General features: G+C 58.7%; 6 protein-coding genes across 6 annotated transcripts; 4 read left to right on the top strand and 2 right to left on the bottom strand.

Moving 5' to 3' along the window:
- The first annotated feature begins 382 nt into the window (after positions 1-382).
- QBC33DRAFT_779 (RNA-dependent RNA polymerase 1) lies at positions 383-4,567 on the top strand. Its single transcript, XM_060433056.1, has 3 exons — positions 383-3,491; positions 3,554-3,877; positions 3,937-4,567. Exons 1-3 carry the CDS (start codon positions 508-510, stop codon positions 4,409-4,411), a joined length of 3,783 nt encoding a protein of 1,260 aa, XP_060288386.1. The 5' UTR covers positions 383-507; the 3' UTR covers positions 4,412-4,567.
- A 383-nt stretch (positions 4,568-4,950) lies between these two features.
- Positions 4,951-7,198, top strand: QBC33DRAFT_482976 (alpha/beta-hydrolase). Its single transcript, XM_060425376.1, has one exon. The coding sequence runs from the start codon at positions 5,294-5,296 to the stop codon at positions 6,926-6,928; it is 1,635 nt and encodes a 544-aa protein (XP_060288387.1). The 5' UTR covers positions 4,951-5,293; the 3' UTR covers positions 6,929-7,198.
- A 785-nt stretch (positions 7,199-7,983) lies between these two features.
- QBC33DRAFT_582575 (uncharacterized protein) lies at positions 7,984-9,851 on the top strand (the record flags this gene model as incomplete). Its single annotated transcript, XM_060431346.1, has 3 exons — positions 7,984-8,735; positions 8,818-9,758; positions 9,832-9,851. Exons 1-3 carry the CDS (start codon positions 8,086-8,088, stop codon positions 9,849-9,851), a joined length of 1,611 nt encoding a protein of 536 aa, XP_060288388.1. The 5' UTR covers positions 7,984-8,085.
- A 106-nt stretch (positions 9,852-9,957) lies between these two features.
- Positions 9,958-14,414, bottom strand: QBC33DRAFT_520454 (uncharacterized protein). The gene is made up of 3 exons (XM_060426378.1): positions 13,833-14,414; positions 10,916-13,746; positions 9,958-10,813 (listed from the first exon to the last, which is right to left on the bottom strand). The coding sequence occupies exons 1-3, from the start codon at positions 13,990-13,992 to the stop codon at positions 10,367-10,369; spliced, it is 3,438 nt and encodes a 1,145-aa protein (XP_060288389.1). The 5' UTR covers positions 13,993-14,414; the 3' UTR covers positions 9,958-10,366.
- A 662-nt stretch (positions 14,415-15,076) lies between these two features.
- QBC33DRAFT_520457 (P-loop containing nucleoside triphosphate hydrolase protein) lies at positions 15,077-16,915 on the top strand. The gene is made up of 2 exons (XM_060426379.1): positions 15,077-15,504; positions 15,598-16,915. Exons 1-2 carry the CDS (start codon positions 15,270-15,272, stop codon positions 16,530-16,532), a joined length of 1,170 nt encoding a protein of 389 aa, XP_060288390.1. The 5' UTR covers positions 15,077-15,269; the 3' UTR covers positions 16,533-16,915.
- Positions 16,916-17,578: 663 nt separating this feature from the next.
- QBC33DRAFT_574853 (uncharacterized protein) lies at positions 17,579-20,847 on the bottom strand (the record flags this gene model as incomplete). Its single annotated transcript, XM_060430784.1, has 4 exons — positions 17,579-18,286; positions 18,338-18,677; positions 18,711-18,922; positions 19,003-20,847. The coding sequence occupies 4 exons, from the start codon at positions 20,845-20,847 to the stop codon at positions 17,579-17,581; spliced, it is 3,105 nt and encodes a 1,034-aa protein (XP_060288391.1).
- Positions 20,848-22,915: the final 2,068 nt, after the last annotated feature.

Below are 22,915 nucleotides of genomic sequence, written 5' to 3' on the forward strand. Positions count from 1 at the left end.
CCCTTCTGAATAAGTGTGGCTCTCCGTAGTGGTGTGCCGTGTGACACCTAGGTGCCCCCCCCCTATGGTGGGCCTCCGGCATCCGGCATCGGCCTAGGGGGAAGCCGGGCCACAACCATGGGGAGCAAGGCGGGGCCTCCCGAGCCTGTCAAACAGCAGCTCCGTGCCCGATCTGAAGCCCGGGTGGAAGGTTGGGTAGGTGCCTCCTGCCCTGGTCTTATCTTGGGAGTCTCTTCCAAACTCCCTTCCAATTTCATTCATCCCCACCTTCCAACCTTCCAATCCCATCATCATCATCATCACCATCATCTCGCAACCCTCTATCCCTTCTCAATCAGATCTCTGGGCATCATCAGGCAGGTCCCCAATCTGCCCAGCCTGACCAATCTGGCAGAGTGACCTTTCCGTTTACAATCTCACCGCATCGTCTCCCTTCCCCCTCTCACGACATATTCCAACCCCCGATACACAAACCCGCCGTCCCCATCCCCCGTTCCTTACGTCAAAATGGAGGTCTTCATGCACAACCTGCCCGAGGACCTGACGATTGGGGGGCTGAAAGTGCAGCTTGAACCGTTTCTTCGTGACCTCGGCATCGTCGACTTCCATTGCGAGAAGCCCGGAAAGCGACGCTTCGGCCATATCACATTCCTTCACAAGAGCGACGGGGACAAATTCCTCGCCCGCCACGGGGAGGAATTCCTTCCAAACCAGGGTCCACCAAATCCATTCCGGGCCCATCACGGGGGAAATGGTCGTCGAGGTCAGAGAGGTGATCGTCCACGCACTCGTCCCCGGCTCTCCATCATGGGTAAAGGCGTCCATTGTAGGCTCAGCGACCGGACGGCTGATGAAATCACCCTCCGGACTCTGGCCGGCGCGGCCGAGGATCGCGTGACCCAGCCCGAGGCCCCCAAGGAAGAGTCGACTGTTTTCGACCTGCAGTCACTGAGCTGCGGCCACAACCAGTTTGTCCACGGTGAGATGACGTTTGTGTCTGAACGTTCCCTGAACGAGCCGGGCATGGCCAAGTTCTTCAAGCGCAAGCTGGTTATCGACCTTCGGACGAGCCAAGTCCAGATCCGCATACCCTTCTCGTCCATCGTTGAGATGGTGCAAGGAACCACCGATTCCTCGATTCTGATCACCCTGTCCACGCCGCCGGTGATCCTGACTCCTAAATTTACCCTCAACCTGCCTACCAAGACTGAGCTGCCGTTATCGCTGGCCTCGCTCAGTCTGCTAGCTTCGCTCAACCTCGGGCCCAGCGCTACAGATGGGTGGTATCGGGCCTTGGCTATCGACTCCCTGCACAAGCATTCCGCCCCGTACTGCTTGGTGTACCGCCTAAAGCTCTCGCCGGCAGACTTCCACGCAAAGATGAAGAAAGTCGCGTCAACGGAGCTGATCACCATCACCCGCTACAACGTGCCCGCTGAGCTCGGCGATCACGGTGTGTATGCTGAATGTGTCAAGTCTCTGAAGGAACAACTCGAGCTATACAATTCCCAAACAGCGGTTCCGTTCGGCATCCTCTTCTCGCTTCAGGCACTGGTCCACAACGGCTATCTCCACCCGGCTACTGTCAGCAAGTTGGCCGCACGTCTCCGCGGGATGTGGAAGGCTCCTGGTAAGAAAGGTAAGAACGCCCCCATCTCGGTCGATGCGATGAAGAAGCTGTTCGAATGGATCGAGTACCCCAGGCCGTTTGGGGATCCGTCACAGTTCGAGGTCGACGCTCTAGTCGAAATGCTCCACGATGCCGAGAGGGAGATCCGGGAAGGCTCTCTCTTGCGGTCGTCCGTCGTTGGAGATAACGACAACTTGACGTGGACCTACCGCGCGTTTGTCAGCCCCACCCGAACGACCCTCCACGGGCCCGAAGTGACCACCAAGAACCGCATCCTGCGCAAGTTCCCCCAGCACCAGGACTGCTTCATCAGGGTGCAGTTCGGCGATGAGAATGGAGAGGACCTCTTCTTCAATGCCAAGGTCTCCCTCGACCAGATCTACGATCGGTTCAAGCAGGTCCTGAAAGATGGGATCCACGTTGCCGGTCGAACCTACAGCTTCCTGGGGTTCTCGCACTCGTCTCTGAGAGCGCATTCGGCCTGGTTCTGCTCCCCTTTCTACTACAACGACAAGCTGAACACCCACTTCACCATCATTGACGGCCTCGGAGACTTCTCCGTGATCAACTCTCCCGCGCGCCGCGCGGCCCGCATTGGCCAGGCCTTCTCCGAGACCCCGTTCTCGGTTTCCCTGAGCGAGCATGAGATCTCCGTGTCCACCATTAAAGACGTTACCTCGGCCGACGGTCAGCGAGTATTTAGCGACGGAGTGGGGACGCTTTCGGAACTGGCGATGCTGTCGATCTGGAGCACTCTTCCGCGGAAGAAGGCGGACCCAACGTGCTTCCAGATCCGATACGCGGGGGCCAAGGGGATGCTGTGCTATGACCCCCACTTGCCGGGAAGACAGGTATGCGTCCGACCATCGATGATCAAATTCACGGGCAACGACACCTCTCACCTGGAGATCTGCGACATGGCGACCAAGCCCATCCCCCTGGTGCTCAACCGCCAGCTCATCAAGATCCTGGAGGACATGGGGACACCGGCAGACTGGTTTCTACGCCTCCAGACCAAGGAGCTCAACCGCCTCCGGGGCATCACGACAGATGCGTACAACACGGCCAACTTCCTCGAGATGCAGTCGATTGGACACGGGATCCGCCTGCCGAGATTCCTCCGCCAAGTCCACGCGATGGACATGGACTACAGGCAGGACCGTTTCCTGCGCACCGTCGTCGAGGCGGTTGTTCTGAAGGAGCTGCGACTGCTCAAACACAAGGCGCGGATCCCAGTCAAGGAGGGGATCACCCTGTTCGGGGTGATGGACGAGACGGGCTACCTCGAGGAAGGCGAGGTCTACATCACCTGCGACGCGCTGCCCATGCATCGCCCCGTGATCCCCGTGAACGGCCACGTCCTCGTCACCCGCTCGCCCGCCCTGCACCCGGGGGACGTCCAGCTCGCCTTCAGTGTCGCCCTTCCCCCGGACAGCCCGCTTGCCGAGCTCCGCAACTGCATCGTGTTCAGCCAGAAGGGCGACCGGGACCTGCCCAGCCAGCTCAGCGGCGGGGACCTGGACGGCGACATCTACAACGTCATCTGGGACGCAACCCTCGACGTCGATAAGCTGACCACTTTCCCGCCGGCGGACTACCCCCGCGTGGAGCCGCTGGTGCTCGACAGGCAGGTGACCAAGGACGACATGGCCAACTTCTTTGTCGACTTCATGAAGACCGACCACCTCGGAGTCATCGCGACGAGACACATGATCCTTGCTGATCAGATGGAGGATGGGACTCTTGACTACAGGTGCACAATGCTGGCGCAACTCCACTCGACCGCCGTCGACTTCTCCAAGACGGGCATACCGGTCGAGCTGACACAGCTTCCCCGGGCCAACAGGTTCCGGCCAGACTTGTGAGAGATTGAAGCCCCCCATACTTGGATTATTGACGCAGCCACTGAAAAATCCCCGTTAGCCTAGCTCCAGGGCCCCTAACCCACATACACGACAAATCGGAGATCGACCTCGAGAAGCACATCCACGAGGATGTTGACCCAGACGACGAGGATGCCGGCCCGCGGCACAAGTACTATAAGTCGAATAAGCTGCTGGGGACGCTGTACCGCGCGGTAGACGAGAGGAGGATCTGGTTCGAGGAGATCAAGACCGCCGCCCCCACCAGAGGCGAAGGCGAGACCTTCTGGGACAAATTCCTCGCCTCCGTCGACGAGACATGCTCGGATATCGGGCCCACCAACTGGGAGCGACGGACGGGCGAGGCACGACGGATTCGTTACACGTAAGTCTCAGCCCAGGAACATACATCCCCTAACCACGCACATGCTCACCCACCCGCAGCTACGAAGACGCCATCCTATCCGCAATGAACGACTTCTCAGACCACCCGGTGCACCCGCTCACGGAGCTCGAGGTCTTCGTCGGCTTCATCATCAACAAGACGGGCGTGCAGACGCAGCGCCAGCGCGACCGGTCCACGCGCCTCCGCGACGAGTTCGAGCGCATCTCCGCCTGGATCCTGTCCGAGATGCGCAACAAGGCCTCCTCCTCCCGCGCAACCGCCGCCACCAGCCGCAGTGTCGATAATTCCGCCGCCTACCATGGCGAAGACGACGGCGACAACAACTTGCGTGCCCTCGAGCTGTGCCTCGCGTGCGTCCACGTCGGTTGCGGCCGGGGGTCAGGTTCGGGGACGGGCGCGGATCGGTACTCGACCATCTCGGCGCGCTATGCCGGGTCCGGGTCCGGCGGGCTCCAGAGCTTCCGTGTCGTCGCTGCTGCGGCGCTGCTCCAGGAGATACGTGCCTGCCAGTAGTTGCTCTGCGCGGCTGGTGTCATGTTGTGTTACTTTTGTGTTTTTCTATCGCTTTTTCTTGGCTGCTTCTCTCCCGGCAGTTGTTGCCAATGCTCATTTTAGCTTCCCCCCCACACGTCTCCGCGAGTGTTTTTTTTCGGGGGCGTTCATCCTAATGAATCGGGGAATTGTTCGAGGGAGTCTGGATCTGGGCACTTCATAATGATACCCGGCAACCCGGCAACAAGGTTGTCATTCTTCTTCTTTCTTTTCGTCTGTCGGTGTATTCGGGAGTAAGGATTCTGTAGCTCGATACGTCCAAAGGTCATGGATTTAGAACGGGTGCTGTCTTGTCGGATATGATGCTTCCAGCGTGTACGAGAACCCATGTATTTGTGGAAGAATGCTGTTTTGCATTGTACGAGTAATGATCACGAATCGACAGTATGATGAAGCTACCAAATTCAAAACGCTAGGAATCGAGAAGCAAAGGCAGCGGCTGAAGGTATCATCAGTGGCGCTATGACTCTCAAATGGGCTCCGCTAGCGGACATTAGTGGCTGTCGGTAGCTGTCTCGTCGGGTTGCCCTTGCGGGAAAACGCTTTACCAGGCAGGGACACTTAGCCAGGGCAAGTGCCGAAATCCATCCCAGGAGTTTTCCTCTTCCGACGTCATCCCGATCTATGGTATAACCGTAGCCGTCTTTCCCCGGCTCCCCGACATATCTCCAAGATGCACTTAACAGTATCCTTCTCTAACACCATCCAGGCTGGTATTGGCGTAGATCAGTCTGTCTGCATTTCCGACGCAATCAGGCCCAAAAACCTGCTGGTTCACACATCTCACAAAGCATAACAAGCAACCTAAATTAGCGCCGGAAACGAGCCCCCGACACGGAAACAATGGACGGACCCGGAATGCTCTACGTCACGATGCAGCCCCAGCCGGGGCTGTCCGAGGACCAATTCCACGAGTGGTACAACAACGAGCACGGGCCGACGCGTCTGCGCCTCCCGCACATGTTCACCAACGGGCTGCGCTACCGGGCCACCGACGGCGCCGAGCCGGCCTTCCTCGCCGTCTACGACGTCACGTCCATGGCCCACCTGCAGACGCCGGCGTACACGTCGCTGCGGGAGGAGCGCTCGCCGCGCGAGGCCGACACCATCGGCCAGGTCGCCGTCGACCGGCACTTCCTCGACCTCGTCTCGTCCCAGCAGTCGCCGCTGTTCCGGCCCATCGAGCAGCTGGCCGACGACGAGGCCGAGGCCGAGGGCCAGGTCCTGGTCTCGGTCTCGCTCACGCTGCGGGACGACAGCCCCGGCGCAGAGGAGGCCGCGCGCAGGTGGTACGACGAGGAGCACATCGCGATGCTCTCCAAGGTGCCCGGCTGGCTGCGCAGCCGCGTGTTCCGCACCTCGAGCCTAGACGGCTCCTCCGGCGGGACGCGCCTGATCTCGTTGCACGAGTACACCAAGACCAACGGTCTAGGCGGGCCCGAGCACAAAGCCTCGATGGCGACGCCGTGGCACGACGAGGTCTACTCGGCGCACGTCGCCGCCAAGGCCCGCCGGACGTACGAGCTCTTCTACGTGTTCGGCCCCGCGCCGCGCGACCTGTCGTCGCTGTCGCGCCTGCCTCCCACGGCGGCATTCGCGTCGGCCGACGGCAAGACGAGCACAACCCCCGGCGCAGCAGCCATCACCTCGACCGTCGTCGTCGCGCGGGACGGCCTCGAGATCCCCTACCGCCTGGAGGGTAACCCGTCGCCCTCGGCCCCGACAATCGCCTTCTGCAACTCCCTCCTGACATCCCTGCACATGTGGGACCCCCTCGTGGCCCTGCTCAAGACCCACCGCCCGTCGTACCGCATCATCCGCTACGACGCCCGCGGCCGCGGCAGCCTGCCGTCCCCGCCCCAACCGGCGACGCTGGACATGCTGGCCGACGACCTGGCGGCCGTGCTGGACGCGCTGCGGGTGCGGCGCGCGCACGCCGTGGTGGGCGTTTCGATGGGCGGGGCGACGGCGACGGCGTTCGCGCTGCGGCACCCCGGCAGGGTGGGGCGGTTCGTGGCGTGCGACTTCAACGCCGCCAGCGGGGCGGCGAACACGGCGGCGTGGGAGGAGCGCATCGCCGTTGCCGAGTCGAGCGGCGAGGGCGGGAAGACGGGGATCGAGGTGCTGGCCGAGGCTACTGTCGGGAGGTGGTTCCACCCGCACACGCTGGCCGAGAAGGGGGATGTCGTGCGCTGGATGACGGATATGGTTGCGGCGAATGATGTCGAGGGGTTTAAGTACAGCTGCCAGGCGCTGTGGGGTTATGACTTGACGGGCAAGATGGCGGCGTGCGAGGTGCCGGGGCTGTTTGTCGTCGGGGAGGGGGATGGGAAGGGGGCGCTTGTGAAGGCGATGGACGGCTTCAAGGGCAAGCTCGGGAAGGATGGGGGGGAGCTCAAGATTATCCCGCTTACTGGCCATTTGCCAATGTGCGAGTCTCCTAAGGATTTCTGGGAGGCTATCCAAGAATTCCTGTGATCGAGACGGGTCAACATCTATTTCCATGTTACCTAGGTACGTCTAGCCAATAGAAGGGCCACTGCCGAGCCTTGTAACTTGTCCAACCACAGCCCGTCGCCCTCACGTTTTGGCCATTATTGTTTGGGCAGCGATCATATACAAAGGAAACAGTCACTGCATTCCAACCTGAAGTTATGAGGGGATGTCTTTGGTGCCCAGATAGGTTAGGTAGGTAGGCAGCTACTTAGGTACAAGTACCTATTCGCAATGGTTGTTCCTCAGTCTGAGAGCGCCGGCCACCTGAACTCGGGCCGAGCTGGTCGGTGTCGGGCCCAGTCACCCTAGTCGAGCGAAGGAGCAAAAGAGGGGCCGTATTCGGCATGCATTCCTCTATCCACAATCGACACAGAATGGGAGCACGCGACATTCGTGCCACAGGCAGTCGTTCTAGAACCTGGGCCTATCCCACATCACTAATATCTACCCTCTTCAGATCTGCTCCGCACCCCCAAGTCACAGTGCCATCTGGTCCGCCAACGTCAGGCCAGGAGTCGACCACGTCGCCAATCCGCCAGTCCGCCACAATGCATGGATGGCATGGCATCTGGACTCTCCGTCGCTCGTAAAGTACTGAAACAAGGTCGAGCTGCATCCCATCCTCATCAATGTCCTCGACTCTGGCTCATCTTTGGCCTCTCTCCAACAGCAAAAGCACACATTCCAGCCAACCGGATCGCACAAGGCTTGAGCAAATGCATGTTGGACATGTTTACTGTCTTGGGCTGCACTTTGCTGCACTTTGCTGCGGGAGGCCCGCGGGATTGCTGAACTGGTCTGCAGCTTGCATATGAGTGGGTGCCCTGATGGTTAGCATGACTCGCTGCTTCACCCCTCGATGTGGGCTGGAGGGACGAACCAGAGCCGCTGCCAGCGAGGTTGACGACAAATTCACCATTGACCAAGAAATCATGGTCTCAACGAGGCTCTCGTGGAATCGTATGCCAGGATATGCCAGGATCTCTGTTTTAATAACCGCAGGTAGCACATGCGAGTCGGGTCTGATGGCAACGTATGAAAGGGTCTATGTTCCCCTTACGTATCCCCCTCCGTCCAACGTGCGGCTTGCTCCCTAGATATACCCTTCGCTATCTTTTCCCCTCGCCATCCGATACGATATGGCCGCCGTGCAGTCCAGCCAGGCCTCGACCACGAGTCGGGGGGCGACATCTATTGACACCTCGGGAACCGCTGAGGCAGACAATGCCGTGAAGGCCGTGACCGAGTTCTTTGGCTTCATCAAAACCCTCGAGTCCCAGCCCTCGTACCGATACCTGCAGGAACTATTCGACAATCATCTAGATCTGCAGAGTGAGTGTAGCAGGCTAGAAATCGCCCACGACGTAACCGTCGAGAGGCACACTCAGCTTCAGAAGAAGCTCAAGAAAGAGCTCGCTCAGTCTGCTGAGAAGGACGCCCAGCTGGAAAAAATAAGGGAAGAACAGTCCCAGTCGGCCACCAAGATCCGTGACCTCGAAAAGCAGCTCGAGGAATCCAAAAAGACCGTATCACAGCTCCAGGATACCCTGAAGGTCAAGGATAGTGAGATCAAGGTTCTCAAGAAAGACGTGGCAAATAAGGAATCGGCCATCGGAAAAGCGCAAGATGCAGAGAAGAAGGCAAAAGACGGGCAGAAAGCAAGCCAGGTGAAACTCAACTCGGTGCAGCGAGACCGGGATGCCAAGGAGAAGAGGCTCGCGGAGCTAGGGAGGCTCGCGGAGCTGGGAAGGCTCGGCTGCGAGATGGAAAAGATACCGTCGGAGATGATGTAAGTCTTGCCCTCGCTGGCCTAGCCCCCTCTCTCAACCAAACCTTTCTCCTTCCTTTGCTAACCCATCCTCCCTCCCCAGCGCCACCGAGCTAGACACCATCTTCACCTTAGCCTACAACCTAGCCCAAACCCACCTAGGCATCGACCTTCCCCCCTCCACCCTCGCCGACACCCCCCTCTGGGACCGCCTCCGCGACCACACCCTGGCCCGACCTCACTCCCATATCCCCCTCCCAGCAACCAACACCCCGGCCGCCAAATCGATGCGCACAGCCGCCTGCCTCGCCGCCCTCTCCACGGCCCTCCACCAGCACCTCCTCCTCCCAACCTACCTCCTCGACCCCCCTTCCTCCTCCTCCTCCTCCCTCCCCCCCACCCTCACCGCAGCCCACCACCTCTCCGCGGCCCTAACCGACCTCGCAACCGCCTCCCCCTCCCGCGAATCCCACCTCCGCTCCGTCCTCCTAGCCGCCCTCCCGCCCGCCGAGACCGACAAGCGCGCCTCCCTCGCCGCCTCGCGCGCCACCGCCTCGGTGGTGGGCTGGCTAGGTCCCCTCCTGCCCTCCTCGGCGGAGCCGGCGTTCCGGCGCGCCCTGGAGGACTTCTGCGGCGGGGTGGTGCGCGAGCGGTGGGCTCGCCTGCAGCGGTGCGAGACCAAGGTGGAGGCGAGCCTGGAGCGGGAGTTTGACGACTTCGAGGCGTGGGAGGCGCTCCCTCTGGGAGGCGAGGGCGGCGGGGGCTCGCAGCAGCAGCAGCAGCAGCAGAATGGCGGCGGCGGCGGCGGCGGGCAGAGGCGCGCGGGTCCCGGCCTGGACGCCAACGATGCCGTCGCGGGTGTCGTGTGGCCCGCCTTTTTCGTCATCGAGGACGGCGATCACGAGGTCCTCAGGCCGGGCTATGTGCTCTGCGAGGCGCAGGTCAAGGCGGCGCGGGAGGAGCTGGCTGTGCCGGCTCTGTCTAGGCGGCTGATCAGAAGTAATACGAGGAGGTCTAAGGCACTCTCGTTCCCTGCCGTAAATGGTACGGCAGGCCAGGGCGGGTCTTTTTTATCCCAAGGGGTTGGGGTTGGGGTTGGTTCAGGACCAAGTTGAAGGCGGCGGGGATGGCAAGTGATGAAGACATAAGGAAAGAGAGGAGGGCATCTCGAAGATTGACTCGCTTGAGCAACCATTCCATTTAATGACTGTATGACTGACGAAGGGTTTTCGCGTTTCTTGTCTGGGGACTCGAGGGTAATATTGAGAAACATCTGGGTATCTCTTATAAAAACCATACTTGTCTCACAGAATAATACTGTGGGCACATTCAGAACAGGTCAATTATACTGCGTTGCAGGTTAGGGTCAAAATATGAAATTGGTATCTTGGTGGAACAAAGATTAATTACATTATGCCATCTTCGGAGCTCAACGCAACTGACCTCCAGGCCCCACTGCTAACGCCCATCATGAACTCCAACTTGTATATCGAATTGGTCATTCAGAGAGAGATAAACCCGACCGGTCTAAAACACGTCACCCCATGCTTCTTGTCCAGTTTGGTGATCGAGGGTCGAGTCCCAAGCAGAAAGGAAACCCAACAGTGGCCCACACCTCCATCATCACCGCAGTATGCTCTCGCCCCCCCCTTCTAGAACGCCACACCACCGGTGCCCCTCCCCACCGTCTTGAACCCGTAGCTCATCCACTGCCCGTCACTGCCGAGGGTGTCGAACCGGCTGACGGGACTCGTGCCGCCGTCCATATCCGCCCCGAAGCTGCTGAAGTAGTAGCCCGTGATGACGACGAGGTAGCTGAGCAGGAGGATGCTGCCCTTGAAGTAGTTGCTCTTGCCCTCGCCGTACATGTGCGACAGCAGGAAGACGCACAGGATGACCGTCACCATGTCCCACTGCGGGAACAGGAGCGTGAAGATGTAGCGCGACATGTCGTCGTTGGGGTTCAGCGGCTGGATGGTATAGAGGGCCGAGAAGAGGACCAGCGCGGGTATCTGCAGGAGGCACACCTGCAACGCGTAGGCCGAACCGATTTCCATGGATAGCGCGATGTTGCCGTTCATGGCGAACGAGATGGCGTTCTGGAATTAGGGGGAACAAATGTCAGCTGCAGCCCAGGGCAGCGTGTAGAGATAGCAGACACGAACAAACAAGATCACGTCGGAGTTGGGAATAAGACTTACCAGAAACTCGGTCGTGTTCGGAACCAGGGCGAACAGCGTGATACCCAAGAATTTCTCATCGATGGCAAACCCTTCGAGAACCACATCTACAGTGTCGACTAGGATCTCGGCAATTATGGCGTATAGTATTGTAGCGCTCATCAAAATGACCGAACTCTTCAACCGACTCCAATTCGGCGCATCATGTCCGCCGCCGGCGTGCCCGGCCTCGTGTGCAGTGGCGGGGTGGTCGGGAACTTCTTCGTGGATAGGGAGAGCTTGAGCCCGCACCGGGGCCGTAGATCTGTTTGCCTGGGACGTGGAGCTGCTCGCTCCAGCTTGCTGGATGGACACGCGCCTCGGATTCCTCGCGTCGCGAGCGGCCACCGTGGCTGCGGTCGCTGCAATCTCGGCCACCCGATGCACAAGATTGTTGTTCTCGGCCTCTGAGAAGCCGGGTATGTGAACCGTGGCACGGTCGCCGTCGTGCGGGAAGCTCGGAGACTTGGGAGGGACAACGTGGGGAGTGAGGGAGGCCTTGACAGGCGCAGACCCAGACCTAGAAGACGCATGTGCAAGTCCATGTTTGTGGTGGGTCTGCTCCTCGGGCCGCGACTGCAACCCAACCTGGCGCAAGGACTGTCCCAAGATACGCTTGTAAAGGTGCGAATCCCTGATGTCAGCGCCACTGGCATCCGCCGTCGGGTGAGGACCGGCGGTGCGGGGAGTCGCGTGTGAGGTGATGATATGCTCCTCGTATTTCTTCTCATCGGCGTCCGTGCTCCAGATGACGGCCGCGTGGGTGCGCAGTGTGAACCACAGCCCGATAATGTAGGACAGGAAGAGCATGCTGGCAGCCATATAGCAGTACGGGCGGACGGCTTCGAGATAGAAACGGTCATTGAGGGCCGGAGACTGGGAGAAATAGCACCGGCGGCAATCGCGAATCCCCCCATGCGCAGGGATCTCCAGGTCGAGGCAGTCGCGACAGTTGAGCTCATGGGTGCCGTAGATTTGGTAGAAGAGAGTCGGCCCAAAGGCGCCGATGACGGCGAAGAGCAGCATCGTCGAGGTAACGACGGCGGACTTGGAGTTGAATCGCTGAGTCTTCCGCTTAATGGCACCAAAGCACATGGAGAGCCCCGGCAGGAAGAGCACGCCTGTAAAGATGCTACCGATGATGCTCCCCTCGACAAGCCTTGCCTTCCCCTGCTCAAGTGCCACGCAGTAGAGGAAGACCTCGACGATGGTGGAGAAGAAGGCATTGATCGCGGCACCCAGGCCCATCGACGACTGGGCCGAGATCGAGGCAACCGCCTGGCCGATGAAGTAGGCCAGGGGAATGATGGAGAATAGACCAGCCACGAACAAGAAGGCAGGGGAGGTGACAAAGTGCTCAATATGCAGCAGCTCGTCCAGGACAAGCCAGTCAAAGACAACAAACATGACGACCGCCATCAAGTTGATCAGGAAGATATTGGTTCCGTCAATGGTGTACTTCCAGTACTTCAAGCCCGCGGCCCGATAGGTGCAAACCAGGATCGAAGAATGGGGGGTCGCCGGCATCCGGGCGTAGGCTATGTCCGATTCAAAGGACAGGGCCAGCGGATGCCTCCGAAGATGGTCGAGCAGGAGCATGGTGACTTTGCCCATAGGGATCCAGAAGACCAGGAACCAGCAGATGCCCGAGACGATGAACAGGGAGGGAGTGATGAGGGTGTAGAAGAAGCAGAAGAATATCACCCGACCGACATTCCACTGCCCGCGACCAAACAGCCGGCGCTTCGACCTGGGGAGGTCGGGATCCGAGGGTTCTTCGCCACGGCCGGGCCTGCCGAGAAGACTCTGGGTCTCGTCGGGTTCCGAGTCGATGCTCCTCCTCGAACGGCCAATGATGGACCGGCTGCGCTCCGGCCCGAAGAAGAGTCGGCCGTATTCGAGATCTCCATTCTGCCACTGCTCGTACTCGCTGATGCTCCTGCCCTCTCCTTGGTCCTCGTCGAGATAGGCCTCCTGCTGCTCTAGGCGGACAAACTTGCCAAAGGGGTAGAAGAGGTAGCCCGACAGACCCCATAGAACACGCCCATACTGGCGGGCACTCGGCGCGGCAGCAAACAGAAAACAAAGCAAGGCCCCCGCGAAAGCGATCAGGGCCATCCACCAACCAAACGCCAGGGTCCAGATGAGGTTGATAAATAGCAACCAGCGGCTGACATGGCCGCCCGGTGAGGAGTGAATGTCGCCTTCGGCGTTCTTCTGCACCGACCGGTCTTTCTTGTACAGAGCTGGCTTCCATATTCTGATGCCGAAGGGATGTGTCAAGTTGATTGCCTGTTGACGATCTTTCAGGGTGAAGCTTTCAGCATCGCTAAGGTCGTCGTCGTCTTCGTCGGCGGGCCCACCCCTTTCGTCACTCTCCTGGGCATCTGTGTCCATAACCGCAGGTTCTGGTAGAGATTCCTCCGGAAGCTGCGCATGCTCGTCACCATGTGCGTCCTCGTCGTCGCCGTCGTCCTCGTGAGTCGCGTGTAGCTTTGGCAGTGACGGAGGAGCATGCAGGCGCCTGCGCACGGTGGAACCATAGCTCTGCTGTCGCACCGCTGCATCGGCCTCTACCTCGCTAATCCCATCGTCAACGGAGAATATCCCACCCCGGTGGCGCGCTTGAGCAGTGGATGACGGCCGACGCGGCATTGCGGGCCTCCGTTGGCGGGGGCGGTCTCGGTCGGGGGCGCCCAGTACGGGTGAACGGCTAAGAGTTTGGCTAGCTCTTGAATGGGATCGATCTTGAGCTGAGGCACTTCCTTCAGCGAACTGAGCAGTGCTTCCTGGGGTTGGGCTAGCCATAGTACCTACAGAATGACCGACAGCAAGTTAGCCTAGCACTACACGAGGGCCAATGGGCGGAGGAGGAGAGGTGCTGAGAAAGCAGACGAACCGTAGGTGGTTTCTGGTACTCTCCGCACTGTAGCTGTGGACTGGAAGCTTTCACCGAAGGAGTCGTCCCGTCTCGGAGTGTCGAATGGACCCGGTTGTTGGGTGTTGTAGGGAGAGGGATATTCCGACGACTCGTCGCCGGTAGGAGAAGAGGGATCCATGGTGTTCTGAAGCTCTGAAGCAGGGTGGAGATTCGCGTTCAGAGGTCGGCCAGCTAGCAGGGAGGGAAAAGTTGACCACGTCCTACGCCACTGCTGTTCCCGTTGAAAATTAACAATAGCACCTGCTGTGTTGATTCATGGCAGCGCGAGAGAGCTGCAGGGGCGGCTCAAGGATGACTCGTAAGCCGTGTTGAAATGACGGCAATTATCGAGCGGAATGAAGGAGCGACTGGAACGGGAGCTGTAAACAACGGGACATCCAAGAATGGAAACAAGCCACAGTCTGAAAGTAGGAATGCAAGATGGCTGTAGAAGTGCTGGTGATCGAGATAGGGATGCGAAGCCCAAGACACACCGAAGAACGAACAGCTCTCTTCTGTAGCTGGGATGGACAAGAAACATTGCAATTCATTCCTTGCTTACTCGTAGAAGCAGCAGCCCACATGCGCCCCGTGATTCCACTACGGCCCGCTGTGATCGGCTGGTCTGCACTAGCGTACCACTGATGCCCCACCAACTACCGTCCGCCAGCCAAGCACAAGCCAAGAAAAGGGTTCGTGGTCCCTGTAGCAGTAATAAGTCTAACTCGATCATTCCATCGTGCATCCGTAGTTGGTCATTTCAAGAGTTGATGAGGAGCTTTTTAGTTGACGTCGCCCGAGTTTTCACCTTTTGTATGGCATTTGAGCTGGGAGCTATACGTCTTCTCTTTGGAGACTCACTAGGAAAAGAGTAAAGAGGGTTGCCGACCTACGCATCCGTCGATCGGCAGGTCAAGAAGGCGAAGGGGCGTAATTAAGGGAAGCTACTTGCAGCACAAGACAGGATGATTCATGTCCCCTTTACGGATGGAGGACCCCAGTCTGCGACGGACAGAACAGATAACCGCACTCAAGTAGGTTTTAGCAGTCACGGAAAATCGGAGCTACGTAAGTGAGATGTTCACCGCCTCGGTGAGCGGGGAGCCAAGGTGAAGCCAGGTGTGGGAAAACACGTGATCCATATGATTAGGTAATTTTCCCCATCGCCGCGTCGACCAGTGCTGCCTCTGGTCAAAGCTCGTGCGTGGCGGACGACCTCAGCCAAAAGCTCCAAACCACATTTTCCCAACCGTCTAACCTCATTCGAACCCTCTTTCATCCTGAGATCCTCACCGAACCTCAAACCCATATAGTCATACCCGAAATTAACCGCAGGTCCATCCTTCGCCACCACCTTACCCCTCCGCAAAACGAAGCCCTCCGGCCCCCCAAGCTCCAGGAGCAGCCCCAGCCAAGATGGCGCTCGACAGCTACTACCACAACAAGATCGAGGCGATGCAGCTCGAGATCCTCAAGGGTCAAGCCGTCCTCCGCCGCCTCGAGGCGCAGCGGAATGACTACAACTCGAGGGTGCGGTTACTCAGAGAGGAGCTCGGCCTGCTGCAGCAGCCCGGGTCCTACGTCGGGGAGGTTGTCAAGGTCATGAGCACCAAGAAGGTTCTGGTTAAGGTACATCCGGAAGGAAAATACGGTATGCCAACCACAAAAAATGCTGGGGATATCGCCTTTTGGGTGGGGAGAGGTGATCTATCCTTCTTTGACCGCTAACCTTCTGTTTTTTCAGTGGTCGACATAGCCGACTCGGTCGACAGCACGAAGCTCACAGTAGGCAAGCGGGTGACGCTGCTCTCGGACTCGTACAAACTTGAGAAGATGCTCCCGTCGTCGGTCGACCCGCTGGTCTCGCTAATGATGGTCGAGAAGGTGCCCGACAGCACCTACGACATGATCGGCGGCCTAGACCAGCAGATCAAGGAGATCAAGGAGGTGATCGAGCTGGGGCTGAAGCACCCCGAGCTCTTCGAGTCCCTCGGCATCGCCCAGCCCAAGGGAGTCCTCCTATACGGCCCCCCCGGAACAGGCAAGACGCTCCTGGCGCGGGCGGTGGCCCACCACACCGACTGCAAGTTCATCCGGGTGTCCGGGTCGGAGCTGGTGCAAAAGTACATCGGCGAGGGCAGCCGGATGGTGCGCGAGCTGTTCGTCATGGCGCGCGAGCACGCGCCCAGCATCATCTTCATGGACGAGATCGACTCGATCGGCTCGTCGCGCGTCGAGGGCTCCAGCGGCGGCGACAGCGAGGTGCAGCGGACGATGCTCGAGCTCCTCAACCAGCTCGACGGCTTCGAGCCGACCAAGAACATCAAGGTCATCATGGCGACCAACCGGCTCGACATCCTCGACCCGGCCCTCCTGCGCCCCGGCCGCATCGACCGCAAGATCGAGTTTCCCCCGCCGAGCGTCGAGGCCCGCGCCGACATCCTCCGCATCCACAGCCGCAAGATGAACCTCACCCGCGGCATCAACCTCAACAAGATCGCCGAGAAGATGAATGGCTGCTCCGGCGCCGAGCTCAAGGGCGTCTGCACCGAGGCCGGTATGTACGCCCTGCGCGAGCGCCGCGTCCATGTCACCCAGGAGGACTTTGAGCTCGCCACCGCCAAGATCCTCAACAAGCACGACGACAAGGAGGTCTCCCTGGCGAAGCTGTGGCGCTAAATTGCCTGGCTGTTGCTTGGGGGGGGGGAGCACGGAGTTTTTGTTGTGTTGTTCGTTTTCCGGGCAAGGAGGGAGAATGGAAAGAAGGTGGGAGTGCCCCCATTGCAGTCCGCTGGACCTGGAATCTCGTTGGGAGGGAGGAGAAGTAGGGATGCCTGTCAGTCACAGAGCCGGGACCAGGGCAGACGGGGAGAGAGGGCTGGAAAACTAGCCACGACACACAATGTAGCATTGCCTTGTAACAATAGGAATATTTCCAGCAGATGGGCAGTAATAGACTCGGGTGGAATCATGGTCGAAACGGCACTTCTAGATCCATCCATTCATCCACCCATCCATCCCTACCTACCTCCATCCCTATCTCTTACTGTAAAATAATGGACCTGACAGCACTAAGAGACATACATGCTCAGACGGACACAGCCAGGCAAACAACAAACACGGGCCTGGCATATTTGCTTTGCTTACCTAGTCCTTCCGTTGCGATGTAAGTAAGTATATATGCATTATCCCCCATGAACGCCGTCTCCTGCGAGTAAAATCCCACCAAGTCAGTGTGTGTAGTATGGTATGCATCATCTATAATACAAGAACATTATCCCCAACCCGCCTCTAAACAGAGCACATGGTGGGGTACATTTATAAAATCCACCTGTCCCAAGTGCAGAAAAAATAAAATAAAATAAGAATCGAACCAACTACCCATGTAGGCATCATCATATTGTGCTTCCTTCCTCTTCTTCGTCTGCGGAAATTCGAAATGCAAAATGGAAATAAAAAATAAAAACTCCGCCGACCGATGCGACTTGGACAAATGCCTGAGATTCCTTCCTGTATGGGTTCCCCTCGCCTGACTGAAATGCCAAAGTCGGGTTTGCGCTCGCATGTAAGTGTAATGTTTCGTTATGTATGAGTGGGCTGTAGGTACTGAAGTCCCCGTTGTCGAGGAATGCAGAACCGAAAAATAAAAGGAGGGGAAAATGGGGGGAGAGCAACGACAGTTGAGAAAGGGGAAGGGGGCGCAAGGAGAAGACGCCGATCGCCCCTCACATGGCCAAGCTCCCGCTCCTAGCCCTGCCGCCGCCGCGGGAAGATGCCCCCCCGGCCGTGGAGGATGAGGATGAGGATGTGGAGGACGAGGACGAGGACCCGCGCTGCTGCACTCGCCAGACCCACTCCAGCATGGCCTCGTAGCAGAGGACGAACTGCCTCAGGCTCTGCACCATACTGAGCCTCTGGCCGCGGAAGTCCTCGACCGTGCGCGCGATGAGGTCCACGCTCTCATCGTCGAGCCAGCTCAGGTCGATACCCTCGTCGTCCTCGTCCTCGGTCGGGGGCCCCGTCGACACCTCTCCGGGCCAGTCGGGCGGAGGCTCTTGGAACGTGGCCAGGGGGGAGACACACCCGTCGTCTGCCATCGCCGCCGTAGCTTTCCGATCCATGGGCACGTCTCCGTCGTCGGAGCCCTTCCCGAGCGCCCGCCGCTTCTCCCGTATGTTCTCGCGTATCATCTGCTCGGCGATCCGCTTCTCCCCCTCGGCCGCCTTCTTGTTGGCTTTCTTGACAGCCCGCAGGCGCTGCCTCTTGAGCATGTCGATGACGGTGTCGATGGTGCAGAACGCCCCAGTCCGCCCGCAGCCGGCCGAGCAGTGCACCAGCATGGGCCGGGAGTTCTCGTTCGACTCTGGCGCGTCGTGCCACTGCACCGGGACGACGTCGCTGTTCCCTCTACTGACCATCCTAGGGCCTCCTCCCTCGCGCCAGCTGCCGTTTGCCTGCCCATCACCCCCTCCTGATGTCGATACGGATGATATAGACCCAGAAATATTGATTGGCAGGACGGCCCTCTGCATGACGTTCGCCAGCTCGACCAGGGCGAGGAGGTGGCTGGGCTCTGCAGGCGCACCAAAGTCTGGCCACGAAGGGTAGTGCATTTGAGTGATTTCGCGCATGGGGGAGAACGGATGGGCCGCATGACTGAGGGCGAATTTCCGAATGATGACGTACGGCGTCTCGTCCGCGGGGGTCTTGTCGCTTCCTCCCAAGTTTGGCTGCGCCGGCGTAGGGGTGCTCGACTCTAGTGTTGTGGTGGTGTTTGCACGGCGGCGGCCCATCTCAGCCTGGGTCGTGTTCCACGAGAAGGAGCTGTGATGGGACGCGCTGCTCGAAAACGGGAACTGGGCGGCATTCGAGCCCGGAGTTACCATCGACTCGGACCGGTGCTTGTCGAGGTCAAGAGATACCTTCTTCTCAGACAAGGACCTCAGCTTCAAGGCGCCGAACTCCCTGTCTTTCCAGTACTGGTGGCATTTGAGCTGGCCACCCTCGGACTCGGCCGTGAGCATGACAATGACACGGACATCTTGGTCCCATATGACAGACCAGAAATCCTAAGTACAGACGGTAAGTTAGCAGGCAAGGAAACGCAGATAGGTCACAACTGCCGAGTCGTTGAACAAGAAGGGCCTACCTCAAACGTTGCCGGCAGCGGGCCCTGCGTGGCAATGTATCGTTTGTGGCTCCGGCTCGCCTTTAGATGGCTGGCATTTACGTAGTCGCAGCCACCGGCCGGCTTTCCTCCCAGGTGGACCCTCGCGTGCTCGAACGGCAAGATATCTTTGTACCTGTTCTTGTCCCCTTGCTCAATCCCAGACAGCCGGACCTTGGTTTCCTGGGCGCCGTCCGTCGTTACGCCCGGGGGGACGAAGACCGAGTACGCATCTGTCATCCTCGATTTCTCCCTTAACTCGATCTCTAGAAACCTGTCCGACACCTTCTTGCCATGATCCGGCTTCTCAGCCGCATCCCTCAACCATCGAGGTAGGGTCTCGGGATCGAGTCTGGGGGGGACGGCTATATCTAGCTGGCCTACACCGTCTACGAGGTCCTGGTTCTGCCTGATGTTGCTGAAGAACGGGTTCGAGTTGTTGACGGCGACGGGCAGCATGACGCCGCCAATGACGGGTGCCAGGACTGGGAGTCCGCCGTTGGAGCTAGCATGAGACCCTAGAGAGAGGGTAGCGGGAGATCTGCTGGAGCTGCTGTCGATAAGGTCGGGATAAGAGGCAGCAAAAGCTTTAAACCCGCCGCGAAGAATATTCGCGGACCCCGTGTACCCTTCATTTGCAAACTTCTTCAGCATGTTGAGGGCCGAGGTGGCATCCCGTTTATCGGATGAGGATGCATCATAGACGACGAGATGGGTCGTGTCCCGCCACTTGGCAAACTTCTCCTGTTCCCGACCCCCCTGGAAGGTCTGTTGCAGCTTCTGCAGGTTGAATGTCGCTCGCTTAAGCAGCGTCGTCGGAATGCATAGATTGAGCGCCCCGCTGATGCGAGACTGGGCGTATTGTGGCGAGACTCTCACATCTAGGATCAAGATCGCGGACTCGGGCGCGTCCCTGATAAGGTCTTTTAATTGGGATGGCGTCATCATCGAGGGGCCGGCGTCGCCGTCCCGCCCCGCTGGCCGTTGAGTCGCTGCAGAAGCCAGTGCTGGCCATGTGTCCGGTTTGCCCTGCGTCCTCGAAAAGTGCGGTTGGCGGTCTTGGACCGCGGCGGACGCGGACAGACCCTGTCGTCGGCGTTCGGGCACCGGGAACGGAGATTCCATCTGGGCAGGTGATTCAAACTGACCCATGTTCAGGAACGATGACGGATCCAGCGACGACTCCGAGTTGCGCTTCGAATCCGAGGATACGTATGCTGAATCATGTAAGCTGTGTGTGTCGACGTCCATCTTGACGGCAGGCGCACTTGTGAGGGCAGACTTGTTGCCGGTGCCGGTGCCGGTGCCGGTGCCGGTGCCTGACAGACCCTCTAAGACATCACTGCCATGTGTGTGCCACCTCGGCAACCGGGGACGTGGTATTGCTGAAGGTGCCGAAGCAGGCGTCGAAGGTGCATTCGGGTTGCCGCTAAGACTCGAAAAGTTCCCAGCCGAAAGGTTGAAAGCCGACCGGCCCAGGTTCGCGTCAATCTGCCTCCTAAAGGCCTCGAAGTCTGGGTTCGCATCTATCGGAAGGTGTTTTGGGAGTGCGGCGGCGAAGGGCTTCACCGACGAGGAGGCCGGGCTCCAGTTCTCGTGGGGTATGGCAGAGGAATCGCGGGGGTCTAGGGCGGGCTCGACGGCAAGGCTGAAATAGTTGGGACTCGGAGACTGCACCGCTCCTCGGCCGGCGGTTGGAGACAACTTTGGTGGGCATGGCTGGCCGACCGAGTAGGGCAGTCTCGGGGATGCCAAGGGCGTATTCGTTTTCGCGGTTAAGTAAGACTGTGAGGACGGTCCCGGCGGCGCCAGTCCGGGCGTCTTCATCGTGTAGTATGACATCTTGTCGCTGTTCCTCAAGTCTGGCGGCAGCATGGATTGAACTCCCGGAGATGACGACATGAGCTCTGCTTGGGGTTGTCGTTCTTCTCAGTGTTATATGCAAGTCATATTGCTGTGCCGGTGAAGTCTTGAGTTCGAGAATGGGAGGCTGGATGCGTGTCACACGACAGAGACAATACTGAGTGAAGTGGTAACTTCATGTGTTGGTGGTTGGTTATCGTCGTGGGGGGACTTGCTGTCAGGGGGAGAAGGTGGGCAGGAAGGGCAGGTAGGTATCGAGCGAGGCTGATGTTGACCTAAGACTTCCAGGGTCGATTTGCAGATCTGGCTCGCGACTGCTGGTTTGGTTCGGGGGGCCGAAGGTTATTGTTCTCGGCTGTTGTCAATCACTCCGCTTCTGGGCTGTTCTTTTCCGCGAGGGGGGTTGTATTATGCGTAGAGGGGGGTTATCGTGAGGTTCTATTGGCGAAGTGTGTGGGAAGACGAAAGATGACGGATTGTCGATGTCGAGTGGGAGCCTATGCGAAATGGCCGAGAGTAGGGCGAAGGGGAATGAAATGATCTGCAGTCAGAAATGGGACCTGAACCTCGCTCATCCTCTAACGTGCGGTCGCTCAACCCACTCCAGCTATTGCCGACCGGCTTTTCTGATGTACGTTGTAGCCAACGGGGGCTGCTGCTGATTCTTGCCTCAATCGAACCTTATTCCCTTACTTTGATCTCCCCAACTCCGTCATCGCTCGTCACTGGCTGAAGGCGGTGGGAGTCCAGAACAGAATGAGGCAGAGTGAGACCCGACACGGAGGGTAGTAGTCTAGCGGGCCCGCGACTGAAACGGAACGCATTTGCATACACACATGATGTCAGGGTCAGGCATACGGTAAGCAGAGGACAGAGGCAACAGGAGGCAACAGGAGGCAACAGGAGGCGAAATTCGACAACAACAGAACCGCTAATACTCGGTAGTGCAAAACCTGGGGAAGAGGCGGTGGCTCTGGGCACCTGCACACCTGCGAGCGCCGGAAAGGAAGAAGGCGGCGCTTCAGCCCATCCATCCCAAGGTGACACCGACCAACAATATCGAGCGCCACGCGCGCGGCCGCCGGTGCGGGTGGCGCGCCAGTAACGTCATAGGGCGAAAAGCCTGAACCCACCTAGGAAAATTGGCAAGGGGACGGCTTCCAGAGATAGCAAAGTACCTGCATATCCGGGGTATTAATCAATGATTAATAAGTCCTAGTATACCACCGACTAGCTCTCGTAACCGCCGCTGACAAAAGGTAAAATATCTACCTAGTGAGCATTCCAGAACCCGTCATGTCACCTTACGGCCCCTGGATTGGCTTCTAGCGGTTCCAATATGCCTTAGCCAGGTACCTACCTCGTGTCTAATCTCGCATCTACGGGATCTGGTTGAATCGAGTTTCTGCCTGCAGGGCTGTGCCAACCTCGCGATTCATGAACCCCCGCGGGGCAGAGCGAAGGACAATCCGCAGTATCTCTACCTAGATGGGGACGCCTCCTCTGCAAAGGAGTTGTAGCTTCGTTACGTCCCTACTACGCAGTACTCCAGTTGCCAAGACAGACCCTTTGCGTTAGGCACGCATTAGCCGTCATCCGTCAATCCCAGTTTAGCACGAACGGCAAACTTGGTCCGGATCTCCTCACCCTTTCCAGCAGAGCGCTCATAATTTCCACGATTCCGGGGGGGTGTGTGCCAGGTGATTATGGGAATTTAGGAAAACGCATCCGTCGGTGATACCAAATGCAGGCAATATTTTTTTTTAAGACAAAGACACGAGGAAAAAGTGTAAAAGAAGCAACAAAATGCCGGGTTTCTAAGGGCCTCCCCGACCAACATTTCCAACTTTCCGCTAGCCTCGCTCCCATAGGCAATCGCACCACTTTTTCTTCAGCAATTCTTGGTTTTGCCTTGCTTCTGACCGGCGCCGAACGGTCTAGACTTTTCGATATTCCGACTTCTCTCGGCTTCTGCCACTAACTTGCACCACACGCCCGTCATCAGGCGGAGCAGGAGCGCCGGCCGTCAGCC

Source organism: Phialemonium atrogriseum (assembly GCF_030411735.1).
Source record: "Phialemonium atrogriseum strain 8032-3 unplaced genomic scaffold QBC33scaffold_1, whole genome shotgun sequence".
Lineage (NCBI taxonomy): Eukaryota > Fungi > Ascomycota > Sordariomycetes > Cephalothecales > Cephalothecaceae > Phialemonium > Phialemonium atrogriseum.